The 15,000-nt window shown below is 41.1% G+C and overlaps 2 protein-coding genes and 1 pseudogene across 4 annotated transcripts in view; all 3 read left to right on the forward strand.

Annotated features, from left to right (window-relative positions):
• Positions 1 to 8,725, forward strand: part of LOC138029980 (substance-K receptor-like) — a 24,990-nt gene extending 16,265 nt beyond the window's left edge. For all 3 annotated transcript variants that reach the window (XM_068877819.1, XM_068877818.1, XM_068877820.1), the window contains exon 2: positions 7,534 to 8,725. In XM_068877819.1, coding sequence (XP_068733920.1) covers positions 7,534 to 8,481 — 948 coding nt within the window. In that variant the 3' untranslated portion in view covers positions 8,482 to 8,725. The remainder of the gene's footprint in view (positions 1 to 7,533) is intronic.
• Positions 1 to 15,000, forward strand: part of LOC138028248 (QRFP-like peptide receptor) — a 288,469-nt gene that overhangs the window by 67,223 nt on the left and 206,246 nt on the right. The gene's annotated exons all lie outside the window — the stretch shown is intronic.
• LOC138030690 (uncharacterized) overlaps positions 11,681 to 15,000 on the forward strand; it is a 15,713-nt pseudogene continuing 12,393 nt past the window's right edge.

Raw genomic sequence — 15,000 nt, forward strand, 5'->3', positions numbered from 1 at the left:
AGATCGACGTAATCAAGTTTAAGACCGTAGTACAACAGATTATCAGGGGTGTGGTGGACATTGCCCCTCTTGACTTGCAATTTATCGCGTATTTTGAGGATCTTATCGGTAAAAAAGTCAGCAAAGCTATTTGCCAGAGCTTCAACATTGTCCTTATGAAGTAACTTGGATTCCGCAATGTGATGAGACAGCTCATCAAGTGTCAAGAACAATCACTTAGTGTCAAGGTTATGGTCGCCCATAAGCCCAGAATAGTAGGCCATCCTGGCCTGTGAGATGGAATCATTGATCAGTCGGCACTGTGCCATAAAACGTTCACGATGCACCTCGTTTTCTGCCAGCACCGTTCCACTTCCCTTCTCTTTTGCCTCGCTTCTCCTATATCCTCGTTGCTGTCTTGTTTACGCTCGAATGCCTTCTTAGGGATAACAGGTGAACAGCTGACAAGAAAATGGAAGGCGATGACAGGGTCATAAACATTGAAGCCTTGAGCCATTGATTCATCAGCTCTCGTAATGATTAAGCCGAGGGTGTGCCCACTCCTATGAGAAGGAACCCAAATATGCTGCTTTAAGTTGAATGCTTCAAGTAAGCGAGGAAAAAGGCTCGATTTCCGCCGCTCATTCGAGTTCGGGTATCCTCCCCGAGAAGAGAGGGCTGGACGCGTGAGCGATAGATTGTGTCTGTGACGTAAATTCAAAATAGAATTTATGCGAAGTTAATAGTTGCGGGGAAATAGCATTAGACATCCCAAAAACACTGATTTTAAGAAAACAGAAATTACATAACAGTGCTTAAAACGTCTGTGCGAGGTTTCCAGATGATACGAGCTTGAGTTTGTGGTTAAATGATCGATGTGAGTTTGAATTCAACCGGCGAATCATCAACGAAATCTTCGGCTGCTTCAGCTCTCAGTCGACTCTCATCAGCCCCCTCGTTTTGCCAGCAATAAACTCAGCAGTACTTTCAATTGATCTTGAGGAATTTTTCTTGCTCTTACATTAGCGAAGTATGAGGAGAAAATTGCAATAGCAATGGATTTGAAAACCGTATTTTGACCTTGGCGCCAACTGAAAAATCAGTAAAGTTTGCGAACTCAGGCGGTAGAAAACGACACAATTCCCATTCTCCAGCTTCTCGAACACTTTTCGTTGTCGCAATCTTGGATGTTTCCTATCTTAAATCACTGTAAATCTCGAACAGGCCGGGTAAAAGAATACCTTCGCTGCCAAAACATATAATTTATGCCAGACGGATTTGTGCAGGCGAGTTTCTGATTGGCGTAGATTAACAATGGCTCACCTCACGCGTCCAGCCGAGATTTCGGGAGTGAGCGCTGGCTTATTTCCCGAAACAGCGGCTGGTAATCGAGCCTAGCGAAAAAACCGCTGTTCAGATCAATCGGTAGCGTCCTCGACATGGATGTTGAAATCGCCAACCATCAACAGGGAACCAGGTGCTGTCACTAAAGCCTCTAGAAGTGTTGGAAATTCTTCGAAGAAATTAGCGGTGGGGGAGGACTTGTCCGCCATTGTCTGCGGCCTGTAGAAAATAACAAGACGCAGCGAATCCGATGAGTGTCTCAACAGAACGTCAGTGAACTCAAAAGACTTGAAGCTGGTCTTGAGGGAGGATTTCTTCTCAAACCGAACCACACTCTTGCATAAGCCATCTGGACTATCGTAAGTCTCAGCGACAGCGAGTGCTACATTAGGAAGTGGCTGCAGAAGAACCATATTACTGTTTGCCTTAGAACTACATCTACGAGATTGAATGTACAGTAATACTCGCTGTAGGTCAAGCAATTCAAATTGTGTCCAGACTTCGTGGGCGGCTCGGCTACAGGGTTGGAGCTCTTCAAGAGTTGGCCGTTTCTTCCATTCCCCTAACAACTGACATACAACTTCGCCGATGGTATGGTCCTGAAAATGGGCTTTCCTTAACATCTCAGGAGATCAGAAATTTCCACTTCAACCATTGGTGTTCTCACTGCATAGAGCCTTGCCTAGTGCCTACAGCTACCCGTAATGTCACAGCGGAAGTAAAAGACGGCCACTCTCCATAATTTATTCAATGCCTCCTTGATAGGTAGAGCACATTGCTGTGGAATATCCCCAGCTCCTGTTCAAATCCATGGTCAAATTTCTGGAGAGAGTCAAACCAACAACTGCCTCGTACCCAGACGTATCTCCGTTGAAAACTAATGGACGCGCGAGGGAGGAAGAGAACGCGAAAGAGGGAGAGAGTCATCCAACGATTTTGGAATTCATCCAACGAATCCTCGAGGTCTTGAATTTGCTGAGAGAATATTCGCATTATCAGTATTGGACTGGAACTAGCTTGCAATGGAGACTAATGCGGGCGAATATATTAAAACGTATTGGCATTTGAAAAGATTCTCCCGCATTAACCTCCATTGCAAGCCAATTCCAGTCCAAAACTGAGAATACAATTATTGTGAATTTGCAGCAATTATGTAAATTTGCAGCAACTTTATTTACTTTGGGAAACCTTTATTTAATTTGCAGCAACTTTTTAATTTGCAGCATGTCCCTTGTGGGTCACCATATTTCTTCGAGGTATCTTCGACAATTATTTGGTGTCCACAATGGTGACAAAACTACCGCTGAACACTTTGAGGATAACATACATGCATACTGTATTTATTTATACTTGGTAAACTCTTCAGTACATATTAGAATAAAATGTTTCATTAAAACACTGATTTATAAGATTGCCGTGTGGGAGCCTGACCGGCAGCTACTATATAGTTAGTCAATTTCCCGTTTAAAACACCCAAGAGGGTCTAATTTTTGCGAACTGATGGGCAAACTATTCCACTACATTGCGCCACTTTAACAGAAAGGACGATTGCCATAATTTTGTGCTCGGCAAAGGTAACTCAAGTTTCTAGCCTCTGAGTCTCTTAAGATGTGTTGCGTAATGCGGGTACTGAATAAAATTCTGGAGGTACGCTGGGGTGAGTCCATTAATTGTTTTAAACATTAATATGGCTATAAGCTTTTGTCGCCTTGTAATTAGATCATCCCACTTTAACATATTTAAAAGGAAGCTGGCGCTTATGTCATAACTGGAACTGGTAATCGCCCCGGCAGCCCTATTTTGAAGTTTTTGAAGTTTATCAATAGGGTTAAGTTGCATCTGCCCAGAACGGAGCTAGAATAATCAAAACGGGGTACGATCAACGCTTCATAGATCTGGAGGGCAATGCGCTCTGAGATGTATGGTGTTATGCGTTTAAGGGTGCCTGTAGCTGAAGATATCTTCCTGCTAAGTTTAACTATATGATTAGAGCGTGAGAGGTGTCCATCAATTATCACGCCTAGTGATTTAGCTTCTTTAACTTTGTTGATTCATTTGGCATCGATCTCAATGTTTATCTGCACGTCATAGAATGAATGTAGACGTTGGTTTGACCCGATAACCATAAATTCTCTGCGTCGCTGAACTCTGAATGTTCACCATTCTCAAGGTCACTCAGTGTGCTGGCTGCAAAGGTTATGTTAGTATCATCAGCAAACAATCCTTGGGGAGGTCAAGCAAAGGCAGTTTGGCAGATCGTTAATATAAACGAGGAATAAAAGTGTCCCAAGGTTGCTACCCTGTGGGATGCCACAAGAAACCGTTGCAGCATTAGACACAGGCAGAAAGGCTACATCTTTGACTTCGGTGAAGAAGATAAGAATGAAACCACTTAATACTGATTGTGCTGACACCATATATACGGAGCTTCCGTAAGAGAATATTATGGTCGGTGGTGTCGAAAGCCTTTTTTAAGATCGATGAAGCATAGGTCAAGGATACACGTTAAAAGGAACAAGGAATACAGCCTTGAACGAGCGTGACACAATGTTATGGTTTGAGTTCTGCAATAGAATTATTGGAATGTGCGTACACATATTTTCTGCTTTTTTTATTTGCAGCAACATTCTTTTACTTTGCAGCAACTATCTTAAATTTCAGCAACTATTTTAAATTTGCAGCACGTCCCTTGTGGGCCACCGTACTGTCTGTGCATATCAATCACCAATTTGTGTTACATAACGCCAAATTTCGATTCCTATCATTACGATTCCATGGTGTAAAGCAATGTGCCACTTTAACCAACCACTTTGGAAGCGAATAAAAGCGTCAAAAAGGCCAGTGACATGGAAACAACAAATTTGCCAAGAAATGGACACCTTTTCTTGCAGGCGTTTTCCTCCGTTTCCCTTTGCCTCCCATGGTGCCTCGTGCTTCATGCTCGTTACCTGAAACGCCCGAGCAGGAGACAGAACCAACAAGCCACCTGTCCTTGGAACTCCTAAAACGACATTTACCAGCTTAACAAGTGGTGGTCAGTTTACAGGGGTAATTTCGACCAAAGCAAATAGTAACGTAAATGGGTCAACCATAAGTCACTTATGCCAGCATGTCCAACCGACTTATGCAATCGTTTTTTTCGCGGTCATTCAAGGAGCAATTGCCATACGCAATCACTCGCTCAGTGTCATCAGGCTGTAACTGGGACAGAACAGGAGTCAAAGAGACCGTGCTGTAGAATATAGCGTGCTTAATTTGTCAATAATAGCGCTCACAATTTGTCAAAAATAATCTCAGTTGCATTTGTGTGTTAATAACTTTTGACTTATTAGGTCGTTTGGCAGCTTAAATGCTGAAATCAAGATCAAGAACCTAAAATTGGTCCAATGTTAAGGCCTTATCTTAAAAAAATGTCAAGCAAGGTTGAAATAAACTACCCAAGACGAAAACTGAATTTTTGTTCAATATTACATTTAGTGTACTCGCATTTCCATTCAACCGCACATCGATTGTAGAGGTAATCACAAGCACCTAAGGCTGAAGTCTTTACCTGAACATCGCAAATCTCGCAGCAATTCAGAATTACGAAGGCCTGTTTCAAACGTCGCGCTATCGCCGTACCGAACTAAATACAATAATTAAATTCGACCAACGTACGCTATTTCATTGACTTCGAAAAAGCTTTCGACATTGTGCATCGGGACACCCTATGGAAACTCTTAGGGATTTATGACATCCCACAAAAGATCATCAGAATGATACAAGCTTTTTACAGAGATTTCAAATGTAGCGTTCTCCATGAAAGCATACGTAAAGTTGGACGTTAGGGGTGCAGGGATGGCGCGGTGGTCAGAGCACACGTCTCCCACCAATGTGGCCCGGGTTCGATTCCCAGACTCGGCGTCATATGTGGATTGAGTTTGTTGGTTCTCTACTCTGCACCGAGAGGTTTCCTCTGGGTACTCCGGTTTCTCCTCTCCTCAGAAACCAACATTTGACTTGCTTTGTGTTAGTAGTTAATTTCAATTTACAGCGTCCTCAATTGGTGCCTCAGCGCTAGACACTAGACTAGACACTGAAATAAAGTTCCTTTATTTTTTATTCTTACACCATGGTTTGCTGTGGAAAGAGGGGTTAAGCATGCATGCTGCCACCGCTATTATTTTTCATCTGGGTGATGAAAGAAACAACAAGTCACCAAGGTACTGGGATTAGATGGAAATTGACAACTGTATTAGAATACCTGGACTATGCGGATGACATTTGCCTTTTATCCAGCCCTGGATCTTACCTAAGTGAGAAAACAGCAAGATTAAACAACAATGCGTGTAGAGTTGGACTTAAGAACAACACACAAATGGATAAGCCCTGAATGTAAAGGGAACTGCCAAATCAGGTAGAGAAAATGGACCAGTTCTCTTACCTTGGCAGCATGATTGATGTGCAGGGAGGCGCCGATGTAGATGTGAAAGCACGTATTATTATCAATATACGCGGCCAAGTAGAAAATCGGGATTTAAACCAATTAGAGTAAGCCTAGTGTTGACGCGGGAAAACCATTCATTTGCGAAACTCCGGTTTTGAACTGCAGTTTTTTCAGTCGTCGAATCGTCGGCGAGCGAAAACGTCGACGAGCGAAAACTGAAGAAGTTAGCAGTCAAAACTCAGATTTGGAGCTAGAGGATTTGGACAAATTAGAAGCAAAAGGTCAGGCGAAAAATACAAAGAGAGCCACTTCGTGGGGGATCAAAAAATTCGAGAAACGGTGCGACAAACGAAAGCTGAAAGTTGACTTCAATTGTGTAACACCGGTTGAGCTAAACGAATTACGAGCCACTTCCACTTAGCTTGTATTATTAAAACTCGCATTCTTGATATCATTTGGCCTTGTTTTTTGATAATAATGATAATGACATGACTTTTTTCGGGAATATTGTTTATTGGCGACCTTGTAGATGTAAACCCAGACAGGCATTTGCATCGCTGAAACCAATTTGGAGTTCTAAAACAGTTTCCCTTAAGACCAAACTAAGACTCTTTAATTCAAATGGCGAAGGTCAGTGGAGAAAAAACCCAAGTCCATGCACCTGACCTGGAGTGAAATCCGAAAGGTGGCACAAGACAGCTCCCGTTGAAGAGAGACTGTAGAGGCCTTATGCGTCCCGTGGCGCAAAAAGGACTGATGATGATGATGAAAGCACACCAGTAGAACGACGTTTGAAACAATTCAGTCGGGCAGGTTGTATTAAGTTCGGCACGACTGCTTAACTAGGCAGACCCTGCCGTGTCGCACGGCAGTAGCTCGACTTGGTTTGAAACGTCGTGCTATTGTCGCGCCAAACTAAATTCATCAATTATTTTAATGTGGTTTTGATTATTTTGCAATTTGTTTGCATGCGTCCTAGTTACATACTCAAAAACATATAGCGATGTTTTTCGAGACATCAACCATTGTTATAAATATGCCAACCAGAATCTAATTGGCTGATAAAACAAAGACTTATTTTGTTCCTTCGTCAGCAAATTTGAATATCGAAAGAAATATGACGTCAATCTTTGTAAACAAGAAATATCGCTATACACTGTACATTCGACATCATCTGGTAGATGTTCTTCTGATATACATTCGAGTGAATCAGGAGAGAAACAACCAGAAAGTTGCCCTTGAGACGCGAAAAGTTATTTTCAACCTGCTCTCCTGTACTTGTTCAAAACGGTGTTCCACCAGCCAACATTTTTTTTTTCCGACGCCGGCACGATCGTGCCACAGTAACCTGCTGAGTTTCGTGGAAAGAAACCGGAAGACCAATAAATGAACACACTTTGAGAAGTGATCTTCTCCTTGCAAATAAAATGATGTAACATGGATTCTGGTATCAGTTGCCCTTGCCTTCTGGCGTTTAAAATCCCCTTCATTAAAGCAAACTTCTTCCTGCCTTTCTTTCAGCTGCTGTCCGATATGTGAAACCGCTGGATGGAAGGTTTCAGTTTCCGGCTTTGATTTTGAATTTGACGTGACCCTCCCGTGCTGTGGCCGTGCCACTGCTGGATGAAATTCATTTAAGTTCGACATGGCAGTAGTGTAACGTTTAAAACTGGCCTAAATTTTTCCGAGTACATTATTTAACAATAGAATTTTTTTAGAATGCAAATTTATCCTAATGTTCTAACCTTCGTTTTCTTTCTTTTTTTTTTTTTTCCTTCACGCAGATGAGGAATGATTCTGATCTACAAAAGAGAACTTCAAATTTCGAGCTCTTTTCTACTTCAGTGTGCATTACCTTGCTGACAACATTTGGCATCGCTGCTATTGCTATAGTGACACTGAATGCCCTTGCAATCATTGTTTTCCTGAAAGAACGAAGACTTCGCAAGCGTAGCATGTACCTGACGATCAGCCTGGCAATTGCAGACATGTTTAATGCATGGAGTGTCGTCATCTGCATTTTCTCTCTGGGAAACGATTGTAGCATTTGGACGATTGACTACGTGTCTAAGCCAATTCAGATCACAGGAGCTTTACTCGCTTACTTTCCAACAGTCTCAATAACAAACCTTACTGCTATTTCTTTGGAGCGAACGCACGCAACTTTTCGTCCATTTACGCATCGCCTCTTAAAAAAAAGGGTGTTTGGAGCAGCCGTTGCGGCTGTTTGGTTTATCGCTGCCCTGTTTACAGTCATCTTTTCGTTACGGATTCAGTTCGATGTCATTTGGTATAACGCAGAGCCGGAGGCAGGTGCATACTTCACATTCATATTATGTTGCCATTTTGTTATCCATGTTTCTTACACATCCATCGCTATTAAATTTTACTGTGGAACTCATCCTCAAGTTATTCATGGAGCAGCCTTTAGAGAAAGAAAACTGACCAAGACACTGTTTATGATAACAGTTGTATCGTTGACACTATTGCTGCCAATACTAATTGCCAACATTCTTGGTTTTTTTTTCTCATGGGAGAGTTTTGAAACAATTTCTCAAGAACAAATTTTCCTACTTCAGTATTCTGTAACCTTCTTATTATGCGCAAATTCATTCATAAATCCATTGCTATATGCATTTAAAATGCCAGAGTTCAAAAGAGCTCTGCTTTTATTATTGCGTTGTAGATTTAGCTCGGAGCCAGTTCAGGTTTTTCCTCTTAATGACATGTAAATTGTGAGATTTTACTCGGTTAGTTAGTGAAGGTGTGTTTGTCAAGTATATAGAATCTAAGGAATGAAATTTTCGCCCGACTACTGTTAGCCTCTGATTTGAGAGGACTTACATTTGAATTAATTCAAAGCAATATGTGTGGAAATGCAAGAAAAGAATGGTTAATTCGAGTACTTTAAAGTTTGTAGTGTATTGTTTATTCGTACGTTTTGAGCATAATAATCAAGTTTGAAATAAAATGTGATCCTTGTAAATTCACAGTGAAATTCCAGTCAAAGAAAGTTGATGTATGTATGTATTTATGTTACATACAGTGTCGCATGGTTTGGCGAGCTGCATGATGGATAGGCCGGGTTTCCTGCACATTTCTTTTCAATATTAAATTACAAGATATAAGTTAGCCTTTAAAATCTACTCTTGAACACTCAACTGTAAATCGTTCACCCTGTCTCATAATCATAAACATAAAAATAACATCCTTTACTTTTTGTTTTTAAATTGTTTCAACATATTTACTACTTTGCCCTGTGAGTTGAGAGGGCTCAATTCGAGAAAGGAAACAATAAAAAATAACCTTTAATTTAGGTAGGGTTAGGAACAGCAAAGAGAAAAACAAGTCACTATTTTGAAAGAGCGACATAAACGGGACACTACACAGGGAAACTGATATATTTGCGATTCAGACATAGTTGTCCACAAGTAGTTCTATCAGCTTATTCAGACCAGATTTGACAGGTAGTCATCAAATGACCACATCAAGACAAAAGAAGGGAAGGTGCATAAATAAGGGGGCAAGTAAGGGCATGACGCAACGCTGCGGTACCCCTAACATGTGTAACAACACGTGCATCGTATAAATTAGGGTTAGGTGAATTAGATGCCAGCCACTTACGTACACGGAGGTTCCTTTATTGAGAAAGAAAGAGGGGTGTGTGCAGTGCTGGTGTTATGAATCCACCCAACCATCCGGGTGGTAAGGCAAATATATGGCGAAAAGAACATTGGGAAAGACAGGTAGCAGACGAGTTCATTAGAGGTGACTCGTCACGGACCAATGAGACACTATTGCTGTCAGTTTACATTAACTTAGTTGGATAAAGAGGGCAACACCGGGTTAGCATCTCAGCGAATTCAAAATGGCGCACGTACCTACAAAGATGAGTGAGACCCCTATGGTTTTGAAGCGAGTCAAACAGAATTTGAAAGCACACACACACAAGGCTTTGCACACCTGGACAAGTCCACAAACGCTTTGTTCTTTCTTAAACTAAATTTGCATAGAGCCAATCGAAGCGTGAAGAAGGAAGACCAAAAAAGTTGTTTTGTGTGGAGACATAGTTAATCGAGGGACTGGTTATGAAACCTTAGAACCTTCAAAAGCGAGAACAATGTTGTTGCAATCGATTTTGAATTTACCGTGACACTGCACAATCTTTTGTTTTCGCTTCGCATGGGTTCACAAATTAGTTGCGCATAATTTAATCGAAGGATTTGATTGGTTATCTTCCCGAAAAAAGGTGTGTTTTGTGCAGGGTCAAGGCCAAAAATACGGACAAAAACATGAGACAAAGGAACTTGTCCTGTTTCATAACAATCTCCATGCATTTACTATAGTGGAAAAGAGCAGCATTCTCAACTCTTTCACACTTTTTAAACAAACGTGAACTCCGTTGTTACAACCTCTTAAAGAAAGTCCTTCAACCTCGCGCTTGAACATAGCACGGGTTAATGCAATCTTTTGTGCAGGTATACACAAAGACATCCTTCAGTGCACAGACACAAAGAAAGCCTACTCAACAGATTTAGATGACGCTTCAAAAATTTTGGATTTTGAGAAGCGTTTTAGACCGTTGTATGGTGAGGCGGGAGTTGGTTTCATATCGTATTTCAAAATACCTTTCACGACATTTGACGCAGTGAGCAAACAACAACATACATTTCAAACGCTTCATTAACAGAGACTCTGGTGACATGCTGATATAAACGATTGTTCTTCGACTATTCGACAACCATAACATTAAACCAAATATGTTACTTTGCGCTTAAACAACTACTGCGACTCTGATAATGCAGTTCTGTCCAGTCATACAGAATATAAAACAATCGAGTCCGGACGAACTCGAACGATTTTATTTGCATAACGGTATCCTTAAGTCAATAAAAACACACCAACAATCGAGTTACTGAATTAACAGAGAACGCTTATCACACGTGATATTTGCGAGAGATAGTTCTCTTTAAACAAACCTAAATCCGAAAAAAAAAGGAAAGTTGCTTTGAAAACGCACCCTATGTACAACAAAGATTATACATGAAACCGGTCAAGCAATATGCATGCACTGTTCCAATGTTTTTAGAGCGAAAATAAATCACATGCGCGTAAATGAGAGAAGAAAAAGGAATGTTGTTATTCACTTGAGTTCGCTGCTTAACAGACAGCTCTTACTTAAATGTTATATTTGCGAGAGAAAGTTATCTTTAGACAAACTGAAATCCAAAAAATATTAAGTAAATAAAAGTTTTTTTTTTAAATGTACCCTATGTACAACAGAGATTATATATGTAGCGATCAAGCAATATTATGCATGAACTGTTTCGGCTAACCCTCGGTGAAAAAACCTGTAAAACCCACAGATAACGTAACACAAAGCAAAACAAAAGAGCAAAAAAAAAAAACATCAAACAATAACCTAACCCCACCAGGAGGTAACAAAGCAAAGAAAAAGTTTCACAGGTTTTTACACCAAGGTAAGCCCACTGTTTCAATGTTTTTAGAGTGAAAAATCACACACGCCTTAGTGTTAACGTTATCAGTGAATGACTGAATTCACAAAAAGAAAATAATAATAATACGTGCAGTGCCCTTTTTTTCAGTACACTCGTTAACATGGATAGAGTGTAATTTGTCTTGGTTCGGGTTTGCTCTCGGAGTTGTGTTTTGCAGGACACTTCTTTCACAGCACACCTCGCGAGCAACGGTTAGATCTTATAAAAGAGTTAAATCCAATCAACCACGGTCGCTTGTTGAGTTTTTATTACTAGATGGACCAATGCCATACTACATTTACCGAACAATATGTATTCCACAAAGTGTTAAGTGTCAAATACTTGATAAATTATCTTTCTTTCTGGTGGATGGTTTGGTAAATTGTTATAAAAAGTTTACGAATAAGGAAGATCAAAACAATTGGTTAACACCATGGGTAGTGCTGCAAGCCGCGTGTGTGGAAACTCATCGTCCAGTGTTTCTTTAAAGGACATATGTCAGAGAATACAATGTTTAGTTCAGTGTTGCGATAGCAAAGTTCACATCGAATTGAAAGATGTCACCGACACTCACGAAGAAGAAAATGCAAAAGAAGAAAAAGAACAAAACCAGGCTCGTCAGTATGGCTTGAGACAATTACTCTATTGGCTCCGCCAACAAACCTGCAAGAAAGATCTTTGGGCGTAATGGAGTAACTTTGTTTAATATAGATTTGCAATGGCAGGCGGACTTGGTTGATTTACAAATTTGAGTCGCTGGAATCAAGGATACAAGTATCTACTGACCTCTATCGATGTCATTTCTAAATAAGCGTGGATGGTGCCCTTGAAATCGAATACAGGTTCTTCGTTGGTGGTGGCCTTTGAAAGCATTTTCCTGGAAGGTCGTATACCTTCAAAGTTGCAAACAGATGCCAGAACCAATTTTAAGAACAAGACTTTTCAAACCTTTCGCAAAAAGGAGGATGTACATCATTTTGTAACCTACAAAGAAACCAAGGCCCAAGCAAATGATGTGGCGTATGTTCACTACCAGCAGCTCGTACCATTATTTGGACCAAATGGACGATTTAGTGAATGGGAATAACAATCAAAGCGTGCGCCGTAGCATCAAAATGAAACCAGCAGATGCCAACGATAATAACGCTTCAGAGGTCTGGAACAATTTGTATAGGAATCTGTTCAAAGCCAACAAAGTATAAATTCAAAGTGGGAGATCACGTCAAGATCAGTAAAAGGGTACTTACTATCCTGGACAGAGGAAACCTTCACTGTTGCTCAGAGACTTCCGTGCCACCCACCCGAGTATCGTGTAAAGGAAGCAGTCGGTGACTATATTCCAGGCACTTTTTACTAATTTGAGTTAAAGAAAGTGATAGAAACGGCAAAACACCTGTTTCGTATTGAGAAAAATGTAAAACGCTGGGAACGAAGAGCGAACAAGGAGGTGTTGGTACATTAGAAAGGTTGGCCAATAAAATACGACTGTTGGATTAATTCCGTATAACCATTTGGGGGCTTTACAACAAACATGATTCAAGATAGCAGTAATGCAATGCAACACATCCCAGAAATGCAAGCAGTAATTTACTTCTAAACAATTCCAAGTCTTCCTTTCGTGTAACGCTACCTCGACAAATACATCTGAAAGATGAAGAAGGTTGTGAAGTAGGATTACATCTTATTGTTTATCCGCTCCCTATGTTTGACATTACAACGACTGCAAACATTCTCACATCAGGCTGGAACGTCAAGGTGACTCCACACCGTTTGTATTACCCGAGGGCAAGTATCATACGGCATTAAATGTGACAGAAGGATTGTTTCAATTTCTGAACATCGCTGACTCATCATCTGAGATTGAAATCACAGTGGACGACGAATGGAATGTAACATTAAACTCGCAAACTGAATGACTTATGATCACACTGTCTACAGCTCTCGCGTTGAGAAGGAAAACCGAAAACACCATTCGTACACCCGGCGTTCGTTCGAATGCTTCATTCACCTCAGAAAGAAAATGTGGTCATGATTGGTCGACCTTACCAGCTGGCACCTTCATCGCATATCCCAGTATTAACACATTTCCTCCCTCGCTGTCGCTTTACTCATGTAAACAGAGGCTGGTTTAAGTTCAAACAAATCTCGTGGAACCGTTGCAGGTGGGAGACATATGCTTTCCTCTCCTACATTAGATGATAGCCCTAGGCAATTTTCGAGAAACACTCCTTGAAGAAAGATAACATATTGTGTACCTACCGTTGCGAACAAAGATATTTAAGAACATAGAAATCTATTTAATGAGTGGGTACGGTCAAACGTCATCATTTTTAGACAATATCGTCGGCGCCGTTTTACATTTCCGCCGTCGATCAACATGACCACAGATTTTACATGGTGCTGACCAGTTATGCAAGCCTGCGTCAGTATCCCGAAAACAAGGCGGCCGATTTTAAGATGCAGTTACCAAGTCAACTACCAGTAAGTGAAGATTGGGAGGTGGCCATGCTACGCATCATTTACCCTTACACCTGGCAATACGTAGTTGAGAATCAATTGTCTTGCACTTTGCTTTGTAAGGAAGGACCTGAATCCTGGAGTTTAACATCCCTGTACCAAGTGGCATTTACCGCAAAGTCAAAGATGTTATTCACGTATGACGAAGGGACTACACAATCGATTGAGAGACACTTTTTTGAATAGTGACAAGGCCATTACGAGTCTGGAAGGAAACGAATGTTTTTACATTTACGAGAAAGCACAAGATTGCTTTGAGTTGATGTTACCGGTCTGTTGGTATGTGATTTTATCAAAGACATTAGCTCGCGCCTTGGGGTACTTAAACCATCAGTATAATATTCCTCAGCTGTACCAAATCGGAAGCCTTGTCCAACAGTGTCCTTGTTGCGAGGACAACCCCAACGCTTGTTAGAAAAGAGGAATTGGTGTGGGGACTGCTTTCGAGAGACGCTTTTTACACCATCTAATTGTATTCCAATTTTATCGAGTCTCAAGTAGTGGGAGACGCTCAAGCTAACTTACCTCGAATGCTCCTTCCTTTTGGTCAGCAGGGGAACATGATCACTGAAGAGGTCAAGGTGCCCTCCTACCATCCACTCCGCACAACTGTGTTTTCATCCGTGGCGATCAATATAAGGGGAGACACAGGTCAATTGATACCATTTCCTTCTGGAACCGTATGCGTGACCCTGCATTTCCGGCGTCGTGCTATCTATTCCATAACAAAATGTTATTACCGATGAACCACCGATATTACCCATATGGGCGACATGTTTTACCCTATATACAGCACGGTAAAGGGGGAGCCATTGGTATCTATGGAGGAACACACATTTATGAACAATGGGGTAACGGCTTAGGTGGAATGTTTCGGTCCTTGTTCCGTTCAGCAACTCCCTTACTCAAAACAACTGTGAAAAAGTGGGAGAACGAATGCTCGATACTGGATTGGAAACGGGAATGCAACTTGTCCAAGACGTGATTAATGGTCAACCTTTAAAGACAGTTGCCAAAACAAGAGTGGAAACTGCTGGGAAAAAAAAATATATATTCACAGGGATAGTTGATGACATTACTCAGCAGGGTCGACGAAAAAGAGTATATAAGCGTGCGGATACGTCAAAGCCGCACAGTAAAGGACACACCAAGAAAAAGAGAGCACCTCGTTCACCGTTCAACATTATTTTTGATTAAAGATGGCATCAGCACACCCTCTCCCAGCCCCTGCTGCGA

This window comes from Montipora capricornis, chromosome 13, assembly GCF_036669925.1.
Source record: "Montipora capricornis isolate CH-2021 chromosome 13, ASM3666992v2, whole genome shotgun sequence".
Lineage (NCBI taxonomy): Eukaryota > Metazoa > Cnidaria > Anthozoa > Scleractinia > Acroporidae > Montipora > Montipora capricornis.